The 20,210-nt window shown below is 34.9% G+C and overlaps 1 protein-coding gene across 2 annotated transcripts in view; it reads right to left on the bottom strand.

Annotated features, from left to right (window-relative positions):
• Nucleotides 1-20,210, bottom strand: part of ATRNL1 (attractin like 1) — a 428,662-nt gene that overhangs the window by 304,113 nt on the left and 104,339 nt on the right. For both annotated transcript variants that reach the window (XM_058810434.1, XM_058810433.1), the window contains exons 18-19: nt 16,381-16,599; nt 11,764-11,901 (exon numbers count right to left, since the gene is read on the bottom strand). In XM_058810434.1, the coding sequence (XP_058666417.1) occupies nt 11,764-11,901; nt 16,381-16,599 (357 nt within the window). The remainder of the gene's footprint in view (nt 1-11,763; nt 11,902-16,380; nt 16,600-20,210) is intronic.

The following is a 20,210-nucleotide window of genomic DNA, read 5'->3' as shown; positions in this document are numbered from 1 at the left end:
TGTTTGAAAAACTGAAACTTTTACACTAGCTTTGAACATAGAAAAATGAAAAATTCCAAGGGAAATTATTAATACTACTTTATTTGGAGATAAGTTTAACATGTCATACTTATCAGTTTCCTTTTCATTCTTTCCACTTATTCATATTTCTAAACATAATATTAATATTAGTTACCAAAAACTAAATTGCCTACAAACTTAGACTGGGTTAACCTACAGATTTTAAGAGTTCAACTCAAAACTGAAGTCTATATCTGATGGGACAGTTTTTACATATCCAAGCATTTAAAGAGACCCTTCAAAAGAGTCAAAATATCTCTTCTTAAATTACTCTTAATTTTCCTCAGCTGTGAAGAGATTTCTCACATGAAAACACAAGAGAAAACTGGAATTACTTAAAAAGGAAGTAATTTCAGATCTGACAGACAAACTTTTACCAGCTTTAGTAAAAACTAAAATAATCAGTCTTGACAGTTATTCACAAAGAGAAAACATAAAATGAAGTTTTTGGATACCTTTATGGTCTAATGTCCGTATTGAAATGTGTTTAAGACTTTTTCAGACAATAGAAGGCCCAGTACCTGCTATTATTATTATTATTGTTGTTATTGTTGTTATTATGTCTTTTTAAATTTTAAGACAGCAGCTTCTGTACTATTTTGGAAATTTTGGTCAAAAAGCTCCTTTCATCAAAAGGCTGTTAGTTTTTCCCCCATTCTCTCTAAAGAGAACACTTTGGAAGTTATAACAAAAAAAATTAGAAAGACTATTATAAAGCAGTATGAAATGCAAAAGTATTTAAAAGCATTCAAATGTTATTCATAGCAGCCTTAAAGGTACGAAAAAATTCCAATCTAAGGTGAAAAACATCTGAAGTCAACAACTGGTGATTGCAACTATTTGTGTGTATGTGGTCATTCAGAGTAAAAGCCCAAAGAAAAGAAATGATTTCTACAATTTATCAAGCAAAAATGCCACGAAACGTAAAGAAGTCAGCAAATCATTTCCCTCCCTTAGCCATTAGGATGTACAAAATACAACTGATTTTTAATGTATTCCATTGCAAGGGAGGCTTTTTTTTCCCCCTAAATAACTAATGTGGTCTGGCATCATAATGTATTTCATTTACCACTCAGAAAATGAAGACAGAATCAACTGCAATCAAACTGAAATGCCATTACAAGTTTTTTTGAGGATCTTCTTTCGATCAGTTGAGGGATGAGTTGCACAATGTCTCAAAATCTATTTTCTCACCAGCTATGGGGGGTCCCAAGTCCCCTCTAGGGAAAGGGGTGACATTTCCATCCAAAACACATGTAGAAGGGGAGATGCAGAAATTAGAAACAAGCAAAATTCCTACTTTTTCTATTGCATTTGGGATGAGAAGACTGGCTTTAGTCAAAGGCTTATTTGAGGATCAAGTAACAGTGATTTAAGAAAATGTCATCTTCAGCTTGCAGCTGCCTGCCCCCAGTGCCCCCTCAGCCAGACACAACATCTATGTGAGCTCTTGACATCACCTTCAATCCAGGGTAAAATATGTTTGTTTATCAAAGCCTGACAAAATCAGTACATTTCTAGACAGCTGAAAGTTTCTAAATCATGTCCTGCCTATCTCCTCTAGGAACATAATTTGGAAACCAATGGATTTACACATTTCATTAGGAAGGTGAACATACTGATACAAAGCTCAGACAGCACATCAGAAATACATTTTATAAGTGTTCCTTACCACATAAAATAAATTTATAGCATGTAAACCTGAAAAAAACCCCACAAAAATAAGAATGCAGAGCAACTGGTTCATCATTGTCAGAAATCGTGCTCCACAAGAGCATGCAGGAGGACTTGATCACTAACATCAGTGAGAGCAAGAGAATTGTCATTAATCATTGCAAGAAGATTACATAAGAACAGAGATAAAGGAATATAATATAAATCAAACTGCTGTATCTCTTCAATATCTGTAAAAGCTATAAGTGGTGATCAATTAAAGGATGCCTGAATTCAAAGTTCTCAGGGTAAGATGCTGAACAAGCACAAAATGCCTGCTATTTACACAGATTAAGATAGCACAAGTTGTTCTTATAGTTTTTATTATTTCAGATATTTTTGTTGCATAGTAGACCTCAGGAACAGTTTAAATTAAGGTCTTTTTTCTTTTTAAAAAAGCTGCCTTGTTCCCACTCCACTAGAGTAAATTAGAATTAACTTTGCTGGATGGAGAAGTTACACAAAGCAGCCTAGTGTAGCCATCAGGCTTAAGGAACAAAAGTGTAGTTGATAAAATTGGTTACTAGTGATTTAGCTACACAATTACACTGTGATTGTTCAGGATGGAAATAAAACTTTCTTAGGCAAGAAAAAAAGTCAGTGGTTCCCCACAACCAATCATTCCAACAGCAATCCTAAGGTGATGCTTGAATCAGTTTGCCATGCTGACTGCTCCTAAAATCACATAATTCTGCTATGAGAACACACATCCTGGTTTAGGAAGTAAAGGCAGATTTGGAGAAACAAGAGGTAGCTTAAAACAGTTGTACTTGACAGAAAGTTTATAAAAGTCTTCTGTATGCAGTCAAGGAAAAACATCAAAAATGTTAAACATGTTGAACAGGCATCCTGTCAAAACCTTCTGAAATCCCACAGTCACACAAATAATCTCTCTCTGGAGGGTAATCATGCTACATTTAACAGTTTTCTTCTTTATTCCTCTCATAAAATTATGAGCATCTGAATGTCTATTGATACTTGACAATTGTACTTTCGCTGAAGTGTAACTCTGGGTCCTTCACTTAGCATTATTCTAAGTAGGTTATGGAATACAAATGTATCTATAAAAAGTTTCCTAATTTTAGTTTGAGTTTTTTGTTTGAACTTACAATTAATTGTGCTAGAAATCATACTTTACAATATAGCTCTAATCTACAAAAAAAGAAAAAAACTCAAAAAAATTATCTGTGTACACAAAAATTAACAGCATATTGAGAAGTTTGCTTAGCACATTTTGCTTGGCAGTCAAAAAAAATGGAACAGTAATTTTTAAAGATGCCTTTTTCCAAGTTCCTCAACAAAGTTTTTCCAATGGCAATCCACTTCTGGTTTAGTAGCACAGGACTGATTTTGAATACATTCTGATTGAAGTGAACCTAATTTAAATTCATAACTAAGCCCAAAACCAGGCTTCACTCCGAGTTCAGACTATCTTGGATACTGTTCAGTAAAGAGCCTTCATTAAAGGAAGGAAAATAAATTTTCAAATCACCTTTGGGGAAAAATGTCTTTTTAAAAGAGCGTTTATTCTGACTGTTCAAAATCTGCAAAAAGCAACAAGAGGCTTTTCTTGAATTATTGTGCTAGAATTCCTTTTCTTTGTGTTTCATATGAACCAAGAAGCCCTTTTCCTTCTACTAAAACCAAATTCCAGCACTTTAGTTAATATTATTATAAGGTATTTCATTTTGAAAAACCAAGGGATTGGTGCCATCTCTATTCAATACTGAATGGTAAAAAACAAATTAGGGAAAACAAAACAAAATACCACTACTACTGCAAAATGGGATTTCTTGACAGTCCCTTCATTCGTCAAAGCCTTCTGCTATTTTGTTTGTACAGCATGAACAAAATCATGTTATCTGCTGGAACTTAGCATGTGAGATTTTCTTTGTCTGAATAATCTTAAATTATAGCTTCTTATCACAGAGTTTTGCTGTGAACTTGTGACACACTGTTTCTTATAAACCAAGGTACAAGCAAACAGGTTTTTTAAATTTAGCTCCGAAATTATAGTACCTGAAGACAGTACAGAGCACACTATATTCTTTCTTCCACCAACTTCCAACATTTACCTGTTTTTATATGAAATGTCTTTATTCACATAGGCTTCTGTGGTCTTGTGTCATAAGCATCCAATCCACTGAAAATCCTTTTTTTCTGTGACTAACCTTGAAGTGGACTAAAAGATACTTGTGATTTTTTAATTTCATACTTAGTCACTGTGAAAAGGGAGCTTCTAGAGTACAGTATTTAACCTAATACAAAGTTTCCTGTAAATTTCAGACAGCTAAAGATGGAATGCCAAATGTGTGATCTTGCAGCAGTGAAGTCCAAGTACAATTACCTACATGCTAGACATTAAAACAGCTAAGCAGAAAAACTATATCAAACCTCTGTATCCCAAGCTGCCATTTCATACTCTAAGAGAGTCAAAACTCCCATTTGGACATCTGTTCTACTTTAGGAAGATGCAGAAGTAAATGCTTTTGCTGACATTTATACTGCTAATTGAGGATATTTATGCTTCCTACATTTCTGGCTTTTTGCAGCAGATGTCAGTTAAAAGCTCTTAGCTCTCATTGTTAGTCCTACCTTAAACAGGATGCATAGCCCTAGAATATAACATTTTGGACCAGAAACATTTTTGAAACAGAACTGTGTGTTGCAGAAGGAAAAAAGTCCAAGTTTACAGCTGTCTCTTGATGAAGTTTTAAATGCAAGACTTTCTCTCTGCTTTTTGGACTCCAAAAAGTCCCTTCTCAGGCCAACAGCACCTGCACAACTTTTCCTGTTGAAATAGCATCATCCATCAGTTCCTGAAGCTGTGTTTTTGTCTCCAGGTGTTTTAAAACTCATAGAAAAATGGCAGCATATTTGATATTTACTAAACAAAACTATTCTTAAGGAAACAATTAATTCCATATTTAGGTTTACTGTCTTAAATAAAGTCATACAAATTTATATTCAGATGCTTTATATTTGATGCTTCTCTACCTGCCCTATGCAATCCCAAACTACAGCTAATTCTAAAGCTACATAGCAATAGTGTTAAAGTGAAAAATTAAGACTGCTGCTTTCTGTTCACTCATTGCTTAAATAACTTTTTGAAACCTTGAAAAATAAGTCTAAATGTAAATTAGCAGGTACCATTCTATCAACTATATACACCATTATTTTTTTAAAAAAAGAAGTAAATAAAAAACTTTTCCTTGTCATGTTATGAACTTTTTCCTTTATGAAAGACAGGTTGCTTTTGGAAGTGTATGAAATTATGTAATCTGCTGTCCATCAAATTTCATATACAAATGCTGTGTACATATTCATGTATACATTGTAACTACATTCTAAGAAAATGGCTGAGGAGCAAACAAAGACATCCTGCTTATGTCATCCTGGGCTCTATGGGCCAATTTTCCTGGGATCTATTTTCAATTAGTTTTCCTTAGCACATTTCTCATAGTTTTCCATAGACAGCCTAATTCAAATTGATTCTTTTGTGGCTAAAAATCAGAATGGATATTACTCTAAAGTATGTGCACTAGAGTGGGTTTTGGTGTAGGCATCCCATCTAAGGAACCCCACAATTACTTTAAGGTAATCAAACTGGATTCTTTTTTTAAATATCTGACACACTGATTGCCCTCTGTGCTCTACAGGAAGAGAGCTCTGTCTGTTCTTGAGGGTGCCCATGGCAGCTTTTCACAGTCTTTCTTTTGGAGAAGAAAGGAAAGAAATCAGAATCAGCTCCTCCACAGAGGGGCATGATGAAAACACATTATGAAGGTTGCCACTGCTGAATAGGTAAAAGGTATAGAAATAGTGCCAGAGAAAACAATTTGTAAAGTCACCCATTAGGCACCTTTAAAAGTTAGCTAGAATCCAAAATGCAAGGAGAACATTGTCAATCTGCTGCCAGGATGAGTTTAACATCTTTCTCATGTCTCTCTTTCACAGACACTTGAAGTAATGGCTTGTGGCACCCTTGGCCTCTCCTCTCAAAGCCCCACATCTCAGCTGTCAGTAACTCAGCAGAATAATCACATTTTCTGAAGAACAAGATTTGAACACCATGGAAGAGCATTCTTCAGATATAACTTCAGTGACAACACATCAGTAATAAGTTTTAGTTTTTATTCTTTTAACCAACACAAATAATCACAAATATGTACCTATATACCTAATCAACTGCTGGGTTAAATTTCACCAAAATCCTTCAACCTAAGGTACTTTTAAAGTAATTCTGACAACTTGGTATTTTATTGATACCTGTCTGATTTACTTTTTAAATGTCTTGAGGCATTTTCTGTAGTTAAATGCTAGTTGGGTGGCTCATGTCTAGAAGCCAAAGTTTATGTGGAATGCTTTCAAGCAGCAGCACGTGTAGATGTATGCACATAGGTGTACAAAAGGTGTACAGGTGATGCACACATGGTGTCTATTTGCTAAAAACATACTAACTTTTGATAATGGTTTGAAGACCTCATAAAAAATCAAATGTTTCCAGTAAAATGTTAACTTTACCTTTCCAAACAGAATGATTACAAACCAAACATGGGGGGAAGCTGCTGCCTTTGGTACTGCAAGTGTCCAATGTGTGATAACAGAGAAAGGAAAAGATCTATAAAGGCAACAGAAATGCTGCAGATTTGCTTAAAAAATCCCACCCCAACAGGGTGTGGTTGGAAGCTTTTACAGGATGGTCATCAGTGTCTCAGGTGCCTTTAAGGGCTGCTTAGAGAACAACCAGTGCAAGTTAAGACACAATGCTCCTGCTGTGCTGGGACTCACAGTCTCCTCCTGCAAAAGCAACAATGGCAGCACAATTCTGGGAAAACTGAATGCTGCTTGGAGTGTTATCCCATTATTAAAGAAAATGACAATACAGCAAAATGCTTACATTATCTTATTATTATTAAATATATTATACATTCATTGCGTGTGTCATCAGTTACTGTAAAGAATTTTTTCCTGGCATCTCATAAATAGTAAGGATAATTTTTTAAAATACCATGCATAAAGAAAATGTCAAGGTGATAAGCAGCTAGAGCAATTTTGTTAACACTGACAACTAAGTAGTGATTAATAAATTTGAAAATAATACTAAAAATCATCACTAAGATGAAACAAAAATTGTTCCAAGAAATCTGCTATAGTGGGTGGTTTTTTGGTACATAAAGTACCAAAAAAAGTACAGTCTGCAGTACACATACAACTCTATTTTTTTCTAGAATTTCTATTTAAAAACTGCATATTTCCCAGAAATGCAGCAGGTAACAGAGCAAGACCCTGAAGAAAACAAGAGAAACCATCAAGTCAGCAAGCCAGGACCTGTTCCCACCTACAGTCAAAGATGTTTTATTTCCAAAAGCCAATAATATTCAAGAATGAATTTTCTGTTAACTGAATTTCAGTATTCATACCTTCAAAATCATCCCTCAAATGGGACTAGAGCAAAATCTAGAAAAAAAAATCTAAGTGATTTAGAATATCTGCTTTCAAGCCCTTCAGCACCTCAGACTGAAAGGCTGCCCAGGTGTCCCAGGAACAGACAAGGCTGAGCTGTGAATTTCTCATCTAATCTTTACCACAATGCAGAATGTGCCTTATGCTGTTCAAGACAGGGTTTGAATACTTAAATATTTCTGGCACAGGCTGACAAGCACTGAAATGAGCACTCCAAGGACTGCCTATGGATTTGCTTGTCCTGGAAACCCAAACCTGTCCCTTCCCAGAACACTCTATTCCCTCATGCTCACAAATCACCTCTGCCTTCCTTATTTTCTTGCACATTGAGATAACTAAAAAAGGATGCTGTTCCTTGACCTGGTAACTTGGGTGGTACCCTCTCTTAATGCTTTCTTTGCTAGACAGGGAGTTTAGATGACAAACCTTAAGCATATGCACAGGGTCTGGACTTATTAATTTGTGCACTAACATTTTTTTCCAAAAAGGAAGGCAAATCTTATTGTACAACTTAAAATATTTCATAGTTTAAGGTAAGAAATCAATTTCATTTTCTATTGTGGCTATCTATTTGACACCACAAACTCCCTGAAACCATTTTAATTAGTACAAGAACAGATAACTAACAGATTACAGTCACAGAACTTCCCTTATCATAAAAGACCCCTGCAATTTATTACTGATTTTTGTACAGAATGCAGCAATGAATCAAATCTAAAATAATTCAAACTATATATTTGTACAATGAAATGTCAGAAAGAACTGAAGGAGCACATATATCTTCACTGCAAGCCACATCTTAGGACAACTGAATATAAAGCTCATTTTTACACCACGAATACAAATTCTAATTCTCATTCTCTGTATTGAAAAGAGACTTCAAGTGACACAATTTAAATGAGTACTTGGTATTAGGTATGGTTATTTCAAGAAAAAGAACACTAATGATTTCTTAAAAATATGAATATTGCCAAACTACTGCCCATCAGCAGCCACAATACCACATTTCTGACACAAATAAACCAGTTTTAGCTACAGGGGAAACCTGCATAGGATGGAAAGCTTTTTAACTCCACAGTAACTAAAATGCTACAGATGCAAAAATAACTAGTATATAACATACTAATATCTTAGTAACATTAAGGACCCAAAATATGGTAAATATCCATAGCCATATGGCAATACACAGCTCATTTTCCTATATAATCAGAACACTTTATCTTTACCCAATACCTCCCTGCTTTCTAGATCTCAGACTCCAAGACACTACAGAATATTAGGGCTGGAGAAAAACGTGTGGAATCAGCTAGTTCCCTACCCGTTTCCAAAGCTTGAGAGGTTTGAAAATTTAAAAGGGATAGTGCAAGTGGTAATGCAGATTTCATAGCATATTTAGGTAATCCTTCACAGTTTAACCAGCAGAAATTTTTCCTTGTATTCCACCTTAATCTTTCTTGTTGCAACCTAATCCCATTACTTGCTCCTCAACCAAAATGGGGATGTGGGGGAAGGCTCTTTATCATGTCCCTCTCTTTTCAGCTTCCCTTCATGCATCTGAAGCCTGCTATTATGCCTCCATCTTTTCTTTGTCCTTCTGCAAGGTTTGTCACATTTACTAAGCCTGCATCATATCAGAATGCAAAGCAAGTCCTGTTTTAAAGCTATTGAAATGTCAGCAATTATAGTGAGTGAAAAACTCAAGAAGTCTTTTTTTTTTTTACCCATTCTTTAATCACAACTATTCAAAACCTTTTGGAATCTGAATTATATCTTTTTCTATAACAACTGTTACTCATTCCATAGTAATTTAACACCATAACACTATGCAATACCACTATAAATGTATCAGTTATCTGATGACAGTTGTAAAGCCACCATTAGTACCAGAATAGAAAAAAATAATTTTATTTTAACAGAATTTGCCATCCTTGGATAAAGGTCAGAACAGAATTGATCACTCAGAGGTGGACAGTCATTTCTTTCAGAGCTTTCTGAATTACCTCCTTGGAGTGTAAACAGAAAGGATTTAGGAAAATACTGGCATAGTTAAGGAAAAAAAGAAAAGTTTTCCAAGGACTTCAAGGCTTGCTATGCATGTCCTCCTCCTTCCTGAGGGCTAGTGGAACCTATATAAAAAGGAAGGTTTTCTTGCAAATCATTTCAGCCTGTATCACCAACAGCCAAACTAAGAGCTCAGATTTTACCTCTATGTACATATACCATGACAGCATGAAATTAATGTGTGCACTGAATACATAAGTACTTTCATCAGGACACTGGGAAAAAGTTATTTTATGTCATGAGTGTGCTAGGGAAATGACCTGCACATTTTGTCCCAGAGCACATGACTTCACCTCTGCACTGCAGAGATCAAGAACATCCTCTGTCCCCAGCTTTGACTGCTCCTCTCCAATTCAAAGCCAGCTATGCCCTTGTAACTACAGCAACTTGATCCATGAAGAATATTACAGTATTACAGATGTACTTTCAGAGTTATAGTCATCACCTTGTCATGCCTTTAAAAAGTTTTCAACCTGCATCCTCAAAGTAATTACTCAGGAGCTCCAAGGGAAAAACCACACCATGTGCTCAGCCAGCCATGGAACCAAAGGTTGAGTCTTGGTGGAAAATCAAAGTTGGTGGGGTCCAGCCAGAAACTCAGCTGGCAGCAGCAAACTGACACAGGATGCAATTCTAAAGATGACTGGTTTGGGTGTTTTTTTAGTTCCTTGTGATGCTTTGTCCTTTGATTGGCTTTTTCATATAAGTTCCTGCCTTATTTTCTCCTTATTTCAGTCACACTTAAGCTCAGCTTCTAACTGGGTTGCCCTTTTTTCAACTCGTATTTTTCTCCATATATTGCCATTTTAATTATGGTTTTAATTTCCAGCCAACTTTAATTTTTTTTTCTGCATTACCAATAGCATTAGCAGAATGAAGGAGAAAAAATATAGAACCATTACTTTCTTTCTTTATGTTTGCACTATGCCTGATCCCAGCTATGGTTCCAAGATCCTCTTAATTCCCAGTAACATTGATTTGACTTATCTATGGATCACTGGTATTTTTTCCTGCAGAAATCCCTGGCCCACAATTTGGGCACTTCTATCACAGTACTCATGATACTGTAGAAAATCTAACAGTTCACAATTACTACATCCTTCAAAATGTCCTAAGGATGCAAACATTTATTATGCACTCTATACTAAAAATACAACATAGCATAGCAGATAAAGCATAGAAATAATTATAATTTTTATTTTTTTAAAGCATTCTCTAGTCAAAATAGCTCCTGTTAAAATCATGTCTACCAATAAAAATATGCATTTTTACAGACTAGCTTCGAAAAAACAAGTCGTAAAATTTATAATTTTACTGGTCTTATAAATTGATTTCAGCCATTATTGCACCATGCATATTTCACTAAGGTGATTGAATGCTTATTTGGTTGATAGCTAATGTATCCCTGAAGAATAAAAGCTATATGAATACATCATTTTGCCATAAAGGTGATACAGACAGCAAAAGAACATTTTGTCAACTTCAGGAGAAAAACTGAACTATTAAGAATTATTTAAAGCATCATAAAGCCTCAGCAAAATGTTCAATTGTCAATAAAGGTAGACATTAATCTTTCTATCCCCTTGAACACAATTTTTACATATCGTGCCTGAGTGTACCAGATGTGAATCTTTATGCATTGCCTACTGCACTTAGAGTGCTGAGGAACCAACAAACCCTTTAAATGAAGAAATACTCCTCGAGAAGCAAAGGTCTGCTCAAAGAAACATCAGTAATGAAGAATAAAAAGTCAAGGGGCAAAATCTTTCAGCACCTTCCTAGATTCAAAGCCAACCTTAATGAGGTTCCATATTGAATATGTTCCTCCTTCCACCATTCAGTTTTAAGGGAAGGAGTTCCTGTAGCCCTACAGCAATACACAAAAACCACCTGGAGTACTGGACTTCATCCTCTCCTTCACTTCAAGGAGAATCCTCCACTGCAGCAGTTTAAAAACTAAACTTTGAACAGGTCTGGGTACCTTGCCATCCTCAGCACACAAGGACTTTTTGTTTCATCTATACATGAGTAAGACCTGTTAGTCTTATAAATGCATAATTCCTCCCCTAGCATCACATATTTATACAAATCAGTGTTACCAGAGATTCTGGCAGATACTGAAGTTTATTTATAAGTAACTTCTCACTGCCTCTAACAGGATTGTTCACATGGAATTTAATGAAATCTCTCTGAAATAATTTGAGGTGTTGCTCCAACAAGGAAGTTTCTTCCTCCTCCTGAGAGAGCAGCAATTGCAAAATAATGACTCCGAATGAGTTTCTCTTTAAATATATTAATCTAATTTTCAATCATTAGTTTAGCTGATCAGCTCATCTGTACTATAAAATCAACTTTTAACCTTTAAAGAAAAGTTAATTTCACATTACATTAAAGACATTAAATTCGCATTACATAAAATGTCATTTTTCTATTTTTCTTTTTCCTTCCAATAGAAGAACTTACCTGTACACTGTCCTCCATTTGTGGGATCCCCATAATATCCTGGCATGCAGGTCTCACACTGTTTTCCTGTTGTTAGGTTTCTACACTGATCACAGACATTGCTGTTGATGCAGGTGCTGTGGCCATTACACTGGCAAGCTGGAATACAACATTTTTAAAGATTCATTAGTAAATTTCTCTTTGGAACAAAATCATCTCTATGTGATTATGAAACTGTAGTACAATGTGATTCTGAGGAGTTTAGTCCTGACTAATAACAAGCATAAATATATTTGCACTTTGACACAGAACCTCTTCAAAACAGCATTGCAATACAAGATGGATTCACAAAAAAACTGACTGTGACATGCAAGTTTTAAGGGGGTAGGGGTGGGTTATGAGAAAGGCTATATTTGGAATATAATATGGAATGATTTAATTAGTCCTTACAGCTTTAAAATGCTGTCCAGGCATTTCAGAAATCTTTGAAGAGGTAGTAAGTCACTAACTGAGACTCCATGAAAACCCCAATACCTATATACAAATGTGAAGCATTTGAAAACCTACTGTGATGGAGAATATGAACTCACATATCTAGTGGGCAGAAGGAATTCCCAAAATAAATTAACTAAATATTATCTTATTTTAATTTTCCTGACCTTCATTAGCTTTGGCATACAAAGCAATTTTAAGGACACCAGGACCACATCAAACAGTTTCAGTTGCTCCTCACTACAGTTGATTTTGGAAACCTGGATTCCTGTTGACATAATTTTTTCACACCTGGCCTTGAAAGCATAAAATTGCTTTTTGTCAAATAATACCACTATAAACCACTGATCTTGCAGCAGAACTCCACTCCAGAGCTTCACATTTTGGGGAAACTCAGAAAGTACTGATCACTCCTGCAGCAAAATCACAATGTGAATCCTGCCAGCATCATTGATCCTCCTGCCAGGTTTTGAAGGATGACCTCTCTATAGAGTGGAGCTTCAGAGCTGATGGTGTCCAGCAGATTAGTAATCTGTCAATTACAGCAGCTTGTCAAATGTCAAACCATGTCAGACCTGTCAATTCCTCCGTGCCAAAGTGGGTGGAAGACATGCAAGAGGACAGCTATCACAGTGAGATTGTATTTTTTAAAAAATTTCGTTTTTTAATTTAAATGTCACAGTGATTGGTGTCTTGGCTAGGGGAAAAAAGGGATTGGGATTCTCACTGCATGATTTAAAAGTTTTTAGAGCTGTTTTATAATTTAGCAACTTCATATATTTATAGCCATTGCCAGACTTGGCTCATAAACCATTAAAACCTCCCGAGCTGACAATCTCTTCTTTCTTCTGTAACTATGCCTAGACAATCTTCCAAACAAGTATTAAACATCTCTGTACCATTAGGTTTTCTCACTATCTGGACTAAATCTCTAGAAATCACAAGCCTTATTCTTCCCAAGAATACTTGATTTTTAGACACCTTTGTGGTGTCTCCCTCATTTTCAGTTTGTTGCCATTCTCAGGAAAATCTACACAAAAGTACCATGAGCTGCAGCTCTATTTTGGGGTCTGTTACATGTTTTACACATTAAATTACTTAAAGCAAATGTAAAAAAAAATACAGCCCAATAAGCAAAAATTAAAAACAGAGAGTACATTAAAGAGGTATTCTATTAAAGTAAGATTGCCTAATTAAGACTATATCATAGTGTAGGACAAATGCTTAATATTAATATTCCCTAACTAGTGAGCCATTGATTTATAAATTATCTATTCTTGCTAATGCTTAGTTTTGTATTTCTTAGTTTTTGTGCTATACAGGGTGATGAAAGTAACCTTAACTGTAAAGTTCAGATTTTTCCATGTCATATTATTATCTGGTCATACATGACAGCACTGAATTCTTACATTTTGTTGAGTCAAAGTAAATGGAAGAGATTTTTGAACAAATTCAAAAAAATATATGTAGACAATAAGAAGGCAATCCTCAACTGATATGACACACCATGGAAAAATTACATTATATATTTGCTGGTTTCCCTAAAAATATGCATCTCATTGGAAAAAGTCAGAAGTGCAAGTTCAATAAATTTCAAAGTTGGTTCAGTGCAATCAAACTGGAGACATCAGTATTAAATAATTTAAAAAGTCATTAAATTAACGAGACACAGTAATGAGTAATTAGGTAAGAATTAGGAGTTAAATTTGTAAAAGTTCTTTTTTCCTTAAGTCCTTTTAATGTACATCACTGGCAGTAACAAAGTCATTTTCCTCACACACAAAAATGTGCTTCAGCTGAATCCTCAGTTAGGCTGCCCTGGAGAGAAGCAATTTTATGTCTAATTTGCCTTGGACCTCTGTGTCGAAATAGCTGATGAAGCTGACAACTGTTGGTAATTATATTTTTAAGAAAAAAGTTGAAACCAGGAAAAATTATGAAAAGGGTGTCTTCATTACAATCTGGATCTAGTGTAAAGATACTTCATCTAGTTCTAAACAAACTAGTTAGAATCTACTCACATTGCTTTTCAGAGGAGAAATTTAGACTTTAAAGAAAAACTTGGGCTTGCATTTTACCTAAACCTTTCTTCTCACAAGGTGAATGTCAAAGCTATTTTTCTTTGCTTTTTATATATAAGTTATTTGCAATTTTATTTATAACAACAGTTCAGTTAAACTAAGAATCCAATGAAAATAAAACTGTATTCCTATCAAAAGAAATACTAAGACAGCTGATTTGAAGCCTGTTGATTTCAAAGTGACCAGTCACAAAAATAAACATTTTCTATATTGCCTGATGACTAGTAATCTTGAAGTTTTGAGCAAACAGAAAATGAGAAGGAATTTAAAATCTTTATCAGCAGCATAATTGCCCAGAGGCGCTATAAGGAGGATGGATATGGACTACAAGGAAAAATAAGTTCATGCCTGAATGACCATGAATGGTTCAGACAACTATTCATCAATGTGGCAGAATAATCTCCAAACTGCATGGGATAAACTGTCTATTTATCTTTTCATCCTAACTGCAAACTGTTCAGTAGGCTTACATAGACTTAGTCTAAATCTATCTTGTTTCAAGTACATGAAATTATTGTTGGGCTAAGAATAAACTGTGTTAGTATAATCCACTACAGAAAATATTTATGTAAATGAAAACAAAAATCTTAGGAACCAAACCTCCAGCCTAAACAGATCATAAAAGAAATTTCACAGCAATTGAAGTTTTAATGCTACGACTTCTGTTCTATTTGTCCTGTAACTCATAAAGCTAGGGAATGCAAAGTGAAGTTGAACTTTTGTTCTTATCAAGTAATTTCTTGATAAGAACATAGAATGAACACAGAATTTTATCCATCAAGAATAAATATTAAACACAGCTGTTTAGACTAGCACTATATTTACCTATTACAATTTCACTAGTGGCAGAAATCATGCATTGCACTGAAGGGTTAACAATCCTTCAATATCAATATATAGACTAAGTAATGAAACTTCTATACAACAACAACAGAATGTCATTCTACTGTTTCCAGAAATGTACTACAAGCCTCTTTGTTCAGGAAGTAACATTAGATGGTGTGGAAGGTTTCTTTAGTTTTAACTCAAAATATGCAACAGTGTTCACTGGGGTTTATATTTCATTTCATTTTTCTAAGACTTCAAAAAACCCTCACTCTATATATATGCATACACAACAGAGAGAATAAACTGAGGAAAAAAGCAGACAAGAAGGCAAACACAGCTGTATGTACCCATAAAAGTATTGATCCTACAGAAGCTCCAGCTTCCAAAATTATCAGCAGTAGAACATTTGCTGGAAAAATAACTTAAGCACAGTTACATTATTTATTCTAAAAAAAAAAATCAAGCAAAAAAAATTACCACTAAGTTTTCAAGCTGTCTTTTAAACTGTATTATTTATTGTAAATGACTTCTGGTCAAGGTCCTTAGTGTGCTTTTCATTTGCCTGCAGTCCTCCACAGCTGCTTCCACACTCTGCTGTCAGGGTTGGAGGATTTCCACTCAGGAGGCTGCACCAGCACAGCTCTCACTGTCACAGCACATGATATCTTCCTTACTTTTCCAATGAACTCAAAAATTAATACTCTAATCAGACTTGTGTGGCTTAAATTGAGACTTCAGAGATTCTCTTTAAGGCCACACAAGCACAAATTCTATTCTATTCTATTCTATTCACTCTGAGTGTCTAAAAAGTCAGCTGGAAGCACAGCTCAGGTTTTGGCAGCCCCCCATTCTGATAGCAAGACTTGGCAAGAGCAGGAGGGAATTTTGTGTCCATCAGTCTTCTCCTTGGGATAATTTCTCTCCAGTTCCACTCCTTGATGGATACAGAAGCAGAAGAAAGCAAGAGCTGAAGAAAATTCAAATGTTTTCATTTCTAAATGTGGAGGGAGAGGGAGGGTGAAAATTAACGGCAATTTTGGCTAAACTTCTTGCACTGCATTTCACAAGTCAACCTATACTTGTGTTCAGTAGAAAAACAAACTCTATCTTTAGAAGATATTTTGTTAAAAACGAGTTTTCCATGAAAGTGCTATTTGCATTAATTAGTATAATCACACTACTTTGGTGTGCCTAAACTCTTATTGCCAATGTAAGAGAGAATGGAAGCAAACCTTACCTGGACACTGGATAAAAGACCACTCATAATTTTTTTCTTTTGGGCAAAGAGTAGCATCAAGCACCATTTCATTGGAGTGGACACTGAGAGGTTTCATTGGGCCTCTGGAGGAGCCTTCCAAGCACTGTCCTTTGCCAGTGTTACTGGGATCATTGCACCATCCACACCCTGGCTGCTCCAAACACTGTCCACAGGTCCTCAGCCCAGAGCAGTTTTGAGCTTTAATACATAGAATACAATATTAATGCATTATTTTTTTCAACAAGATGCTTGGATTTGACAACAGAAAATGGAGAATTAACTTTTCCTTGTGCAAATTAAAAAAAAATATCAGTAATACTAGTAAGAAAATCTCAGTTTTCATTAAAAGTTTTGTAACCTTAAAGATCATGCAGAAGGTGTTTGTTATACCACAATGTAACAATAAATACTTCAAATCAACAAAGAAAATGAAGCAGAACAAGAATATTGCACATCTTCATTAAACAGGAAAGAAAATATTTTCCTTCCTTATTATTAGTATGTAATGCATTTATTAGTAATTTTACTGAGATAAACAGCCCTTCCAAAGGGAAAACTAGAGTTCAATACAAATTCAGTAAACCAAGTAAGAGTGATAATATTTATAAATATAAAAAACTACAGGATCATTCAAATTCAAACCAATAATTATTTTGGGCACAAACGACCTCTGGATGTCACCTGAGTATTTGCCTACAAATATGACTTGGTCTTCTCCCATTCAGTTTTTGGAACAAGCTAGCAAACCACACATCTCAAGCAACAAGTCATAATTCAGACCCACTTAAATTAACTATATCTTAAGGCTTTCATCAGTCAGTCAGGTTTCATTTTTAAAATTGCATTCTAAAATCTAAATAACCCTTTTGATCTTTCATACTCTATTATTTAAAATTATTATACGGTCTTCCTTACATTTCAAATCTGTTTAGAACCAAATAAAATTCCTATTCTGAAGTTATTGTCATTTTTTATTAATAAGAAATTAACATTTTAGTAACTTCAAGAACACCATTAAAGTTCCCAAGCTTCTTTAAGCTTCTTCTGACACTTCTTAGTTTCTTTAATTAGTGTTGTAACACTGGAGCAAATTAACGTCAGACTCATTCAAACATTGATCACTATGGGTTCCTGTCTCTCCTCACATTAACTTTACAGGCTTTCAGAATTAAATTTTAAAAGCACACATGAAGGTAAGCTCCTGCTGTGAAGCCACAATTATCCCAATTTCTTTTTAAAAAGAAGAAAGTAATTTAAAGTTTCCCAGAGTTATTTGAAGGACACAAAAATGGCTTCCACGTGAGGGGAACCTCTCGATGTGGCTGAGCTGCAGCCAGAACACTGCATCCAAATAATGCCCACAGTTACCTGGGCTCCTCTGGCCCACAAAAGGAATACTAAACAGAATGATTTCACTGCTAAATAAATTAACTGAGATCAGAATAAAGCTAGCTCCTCTGCCTTCAGCAACTATTAAAATTGTTTTAAAGTAATGAAAGCTGTAAAAAGAAAAAATACTGCACAGTCTAAAGATACCTGCTGATATCAGGAAAACAGGCAGTGAAGAGTCTGAGTGAATCTCAAAAGAATTTTAAGAGCACAGAAAGCTGAATCAAGAGCTCTTCAATAGACTTGGAAGACTCCAAAGAGGAAGAAATGTTTCAAGTTTCCCAAATATGGAAAATAGCAGGGATGGGGAAAGGCCAACAGTTGTTGCAAATTGTCAAACGTGAAAAATCAGTTTTAAACAATCAGAGCTGAATGACACAAATTTGGGCTTTTGAATACATCAGAAGATCAGCAGAAAAATAAAGACCATCATTCTGCACTGGCTGGCTTGCCCTTTCAGAGATGCACACTAAACAATCCAAATAAATCTCATGCTGCTATTTATACTCACGCTGCTATTTATAAAGCCCTAAAGTATCAGCTGCACTATCTTTACAGAGGCTAAAGCAGAACCAAAAGTGAAAATCCTCAGCTATTATCTGTAGTGGCATTCAGCTGAAAAACAGGAGAGCTGAGAAGCAATTGTTGATGGAAGAAGGGGATATTCAAGCAGCAATTTTGTTTTCTTTCAAATTCTAGAGGTGGTCCAAGATTGTTCAACTGTCAGCTATTCAGTCAAAAGTCATAATGGATGGAAAATGTAGGGAAGAGTGGAAATGCAAGTTTTTGGCAAGTAGGCATTAAAATGACAATATGTCACCAATAAAACAGCATTCCTCATTTTTAATTCCAAGTTGTGAAAATAAATGCAATGTTCTCAGGTTTGTTTTTTTATTATTATTTTCAATAATACATGCTTGTCTGAATTTTATTTCATTCAGAGCAAAACGTCCAAAAGCTCAGAAATTAGTCATCCAAAATAAAAATAAAATTTTAAATACAAGGAGGATTTTTTAAAGGTATAGTTCCACTCTGTTCTTCAAGTAGAAACACCATCCCTTGATAAGGGTGTCCACTTAATAATTAATTACTCCAGCAGCAATAATGATATATTTACCTAATAAAATTTTCAAGTCATTTTAGACTAACAAAATATCTGAACCATGCTTCCTTTGAACATGCATTTTCTTGTTTAAATGCAAAATATCTGATGCTATAAAACTCTGGGAAAACTGCTTACAGCCAGAGAAACTTGTGGTTTTTTTCTGATTTGCTGAATATAAAGTACATTTTCATACAAAATTGCCTTTACATAATGTTGAACTGGCATACAGCAAATCCCTTTTGCCTTATTTAATATTAACTTTTACAGACCTGACAAAAATGACAATCAAATTAAAAACAATTTCTTACGTTCCCCAAACAAATTGAATCAGCATGATGCACAAACACTACACAAAGAGAAAAACTGAACTGAAGGTTCAGGCTGACATAATATCTGCTAGTTCAAAAACATAAGCATCATTTATGTGGAATTCTGTCAATTTTATCTCCAGATTTGCAATCTATTTAAGTTCTGCCACAACTCACTATCAGTATTTTATAAGTTAAAAAATTGATTCCTATACAGGAGAGGAAAACAAAAGTTCTGTGAATGGTTATAGGAAAGAAGCCTTTATATAACTACAGAATTATTATTCCACAGATATTGACAAGAGATTAAACGTTCCTATTACCTGTTACACTGAACCTGGATTAATACCTGAAATTTACTAACTTAGCCAAAAAGTTTACCAGAAAAGCTCAACATGGTCCTAGTTAATACATTATATTATTATTAAGGATGAAGAAGGAACCTCAATTACAGTAATATGGACTCTTGGCCAATTTAGCCTGAAAGAAAAGCTTTCCTATGCCTTATTTCCCTTTAACCCAGATACATAGTGGTCTCAGCTCTTTTTCTCTCCTAAGTTTAGAATATATCAATGGTTCCTTTTACAGACACATCAAGAATTTGTTTTACTTAGTATTTTACTAAGTTTTGGGTGAAAGTAAGTAACTGCTTCTGCGATCTTTGAGGTTTTTTAATTTGTATCCATAACCTCTCAAACAGAATCATGATCTAATTATAATCCTGAAAGCAAGTTGCTTGTTGTTGTCAAGATCATTAATGCTGTCACAAGATATCCACAAATAAAAGATTCCAAAGGCTTTGATATCAGAAGACCCTTATGGAGAGAGAAAGAAATCAGAAGTAACCAGAAAAACTCTCTCAGAGTAGAGCAATAAGGAGAGTCCCAATTCAGGACTCAGGAGTCAGGATTCAGAAATCCTGAAAAATTCCAAGAACCAGTCTTCTGAACAACAGTGACTGAGGAATTGTTCTAAACAAACTTCAACTAAGACACAGGCAGCTCACT

The sequence above is a fragment of the Ammospiza caudacuta genome, chromosome 9 (assembly GCF_027887145.1).
Source record: "Ammospiza caudacuta isolate bAmmCau1 chromosome 9, bAmmCau1.pri, whole genome shotgun sequence".
In the NCBI taxonomy this organism is placed as follows: Eukaryota; Metazoa; Chordata; class Aves; order Passeriformes; family Passerellidae; genus Ammospiza; species Ammospiza caudacuta.
The sequence above is the reverse complement of the archived record's forward strand: the minus strand, read 5'-3'. Positions and strand labels throughout refer to the sequence as shown.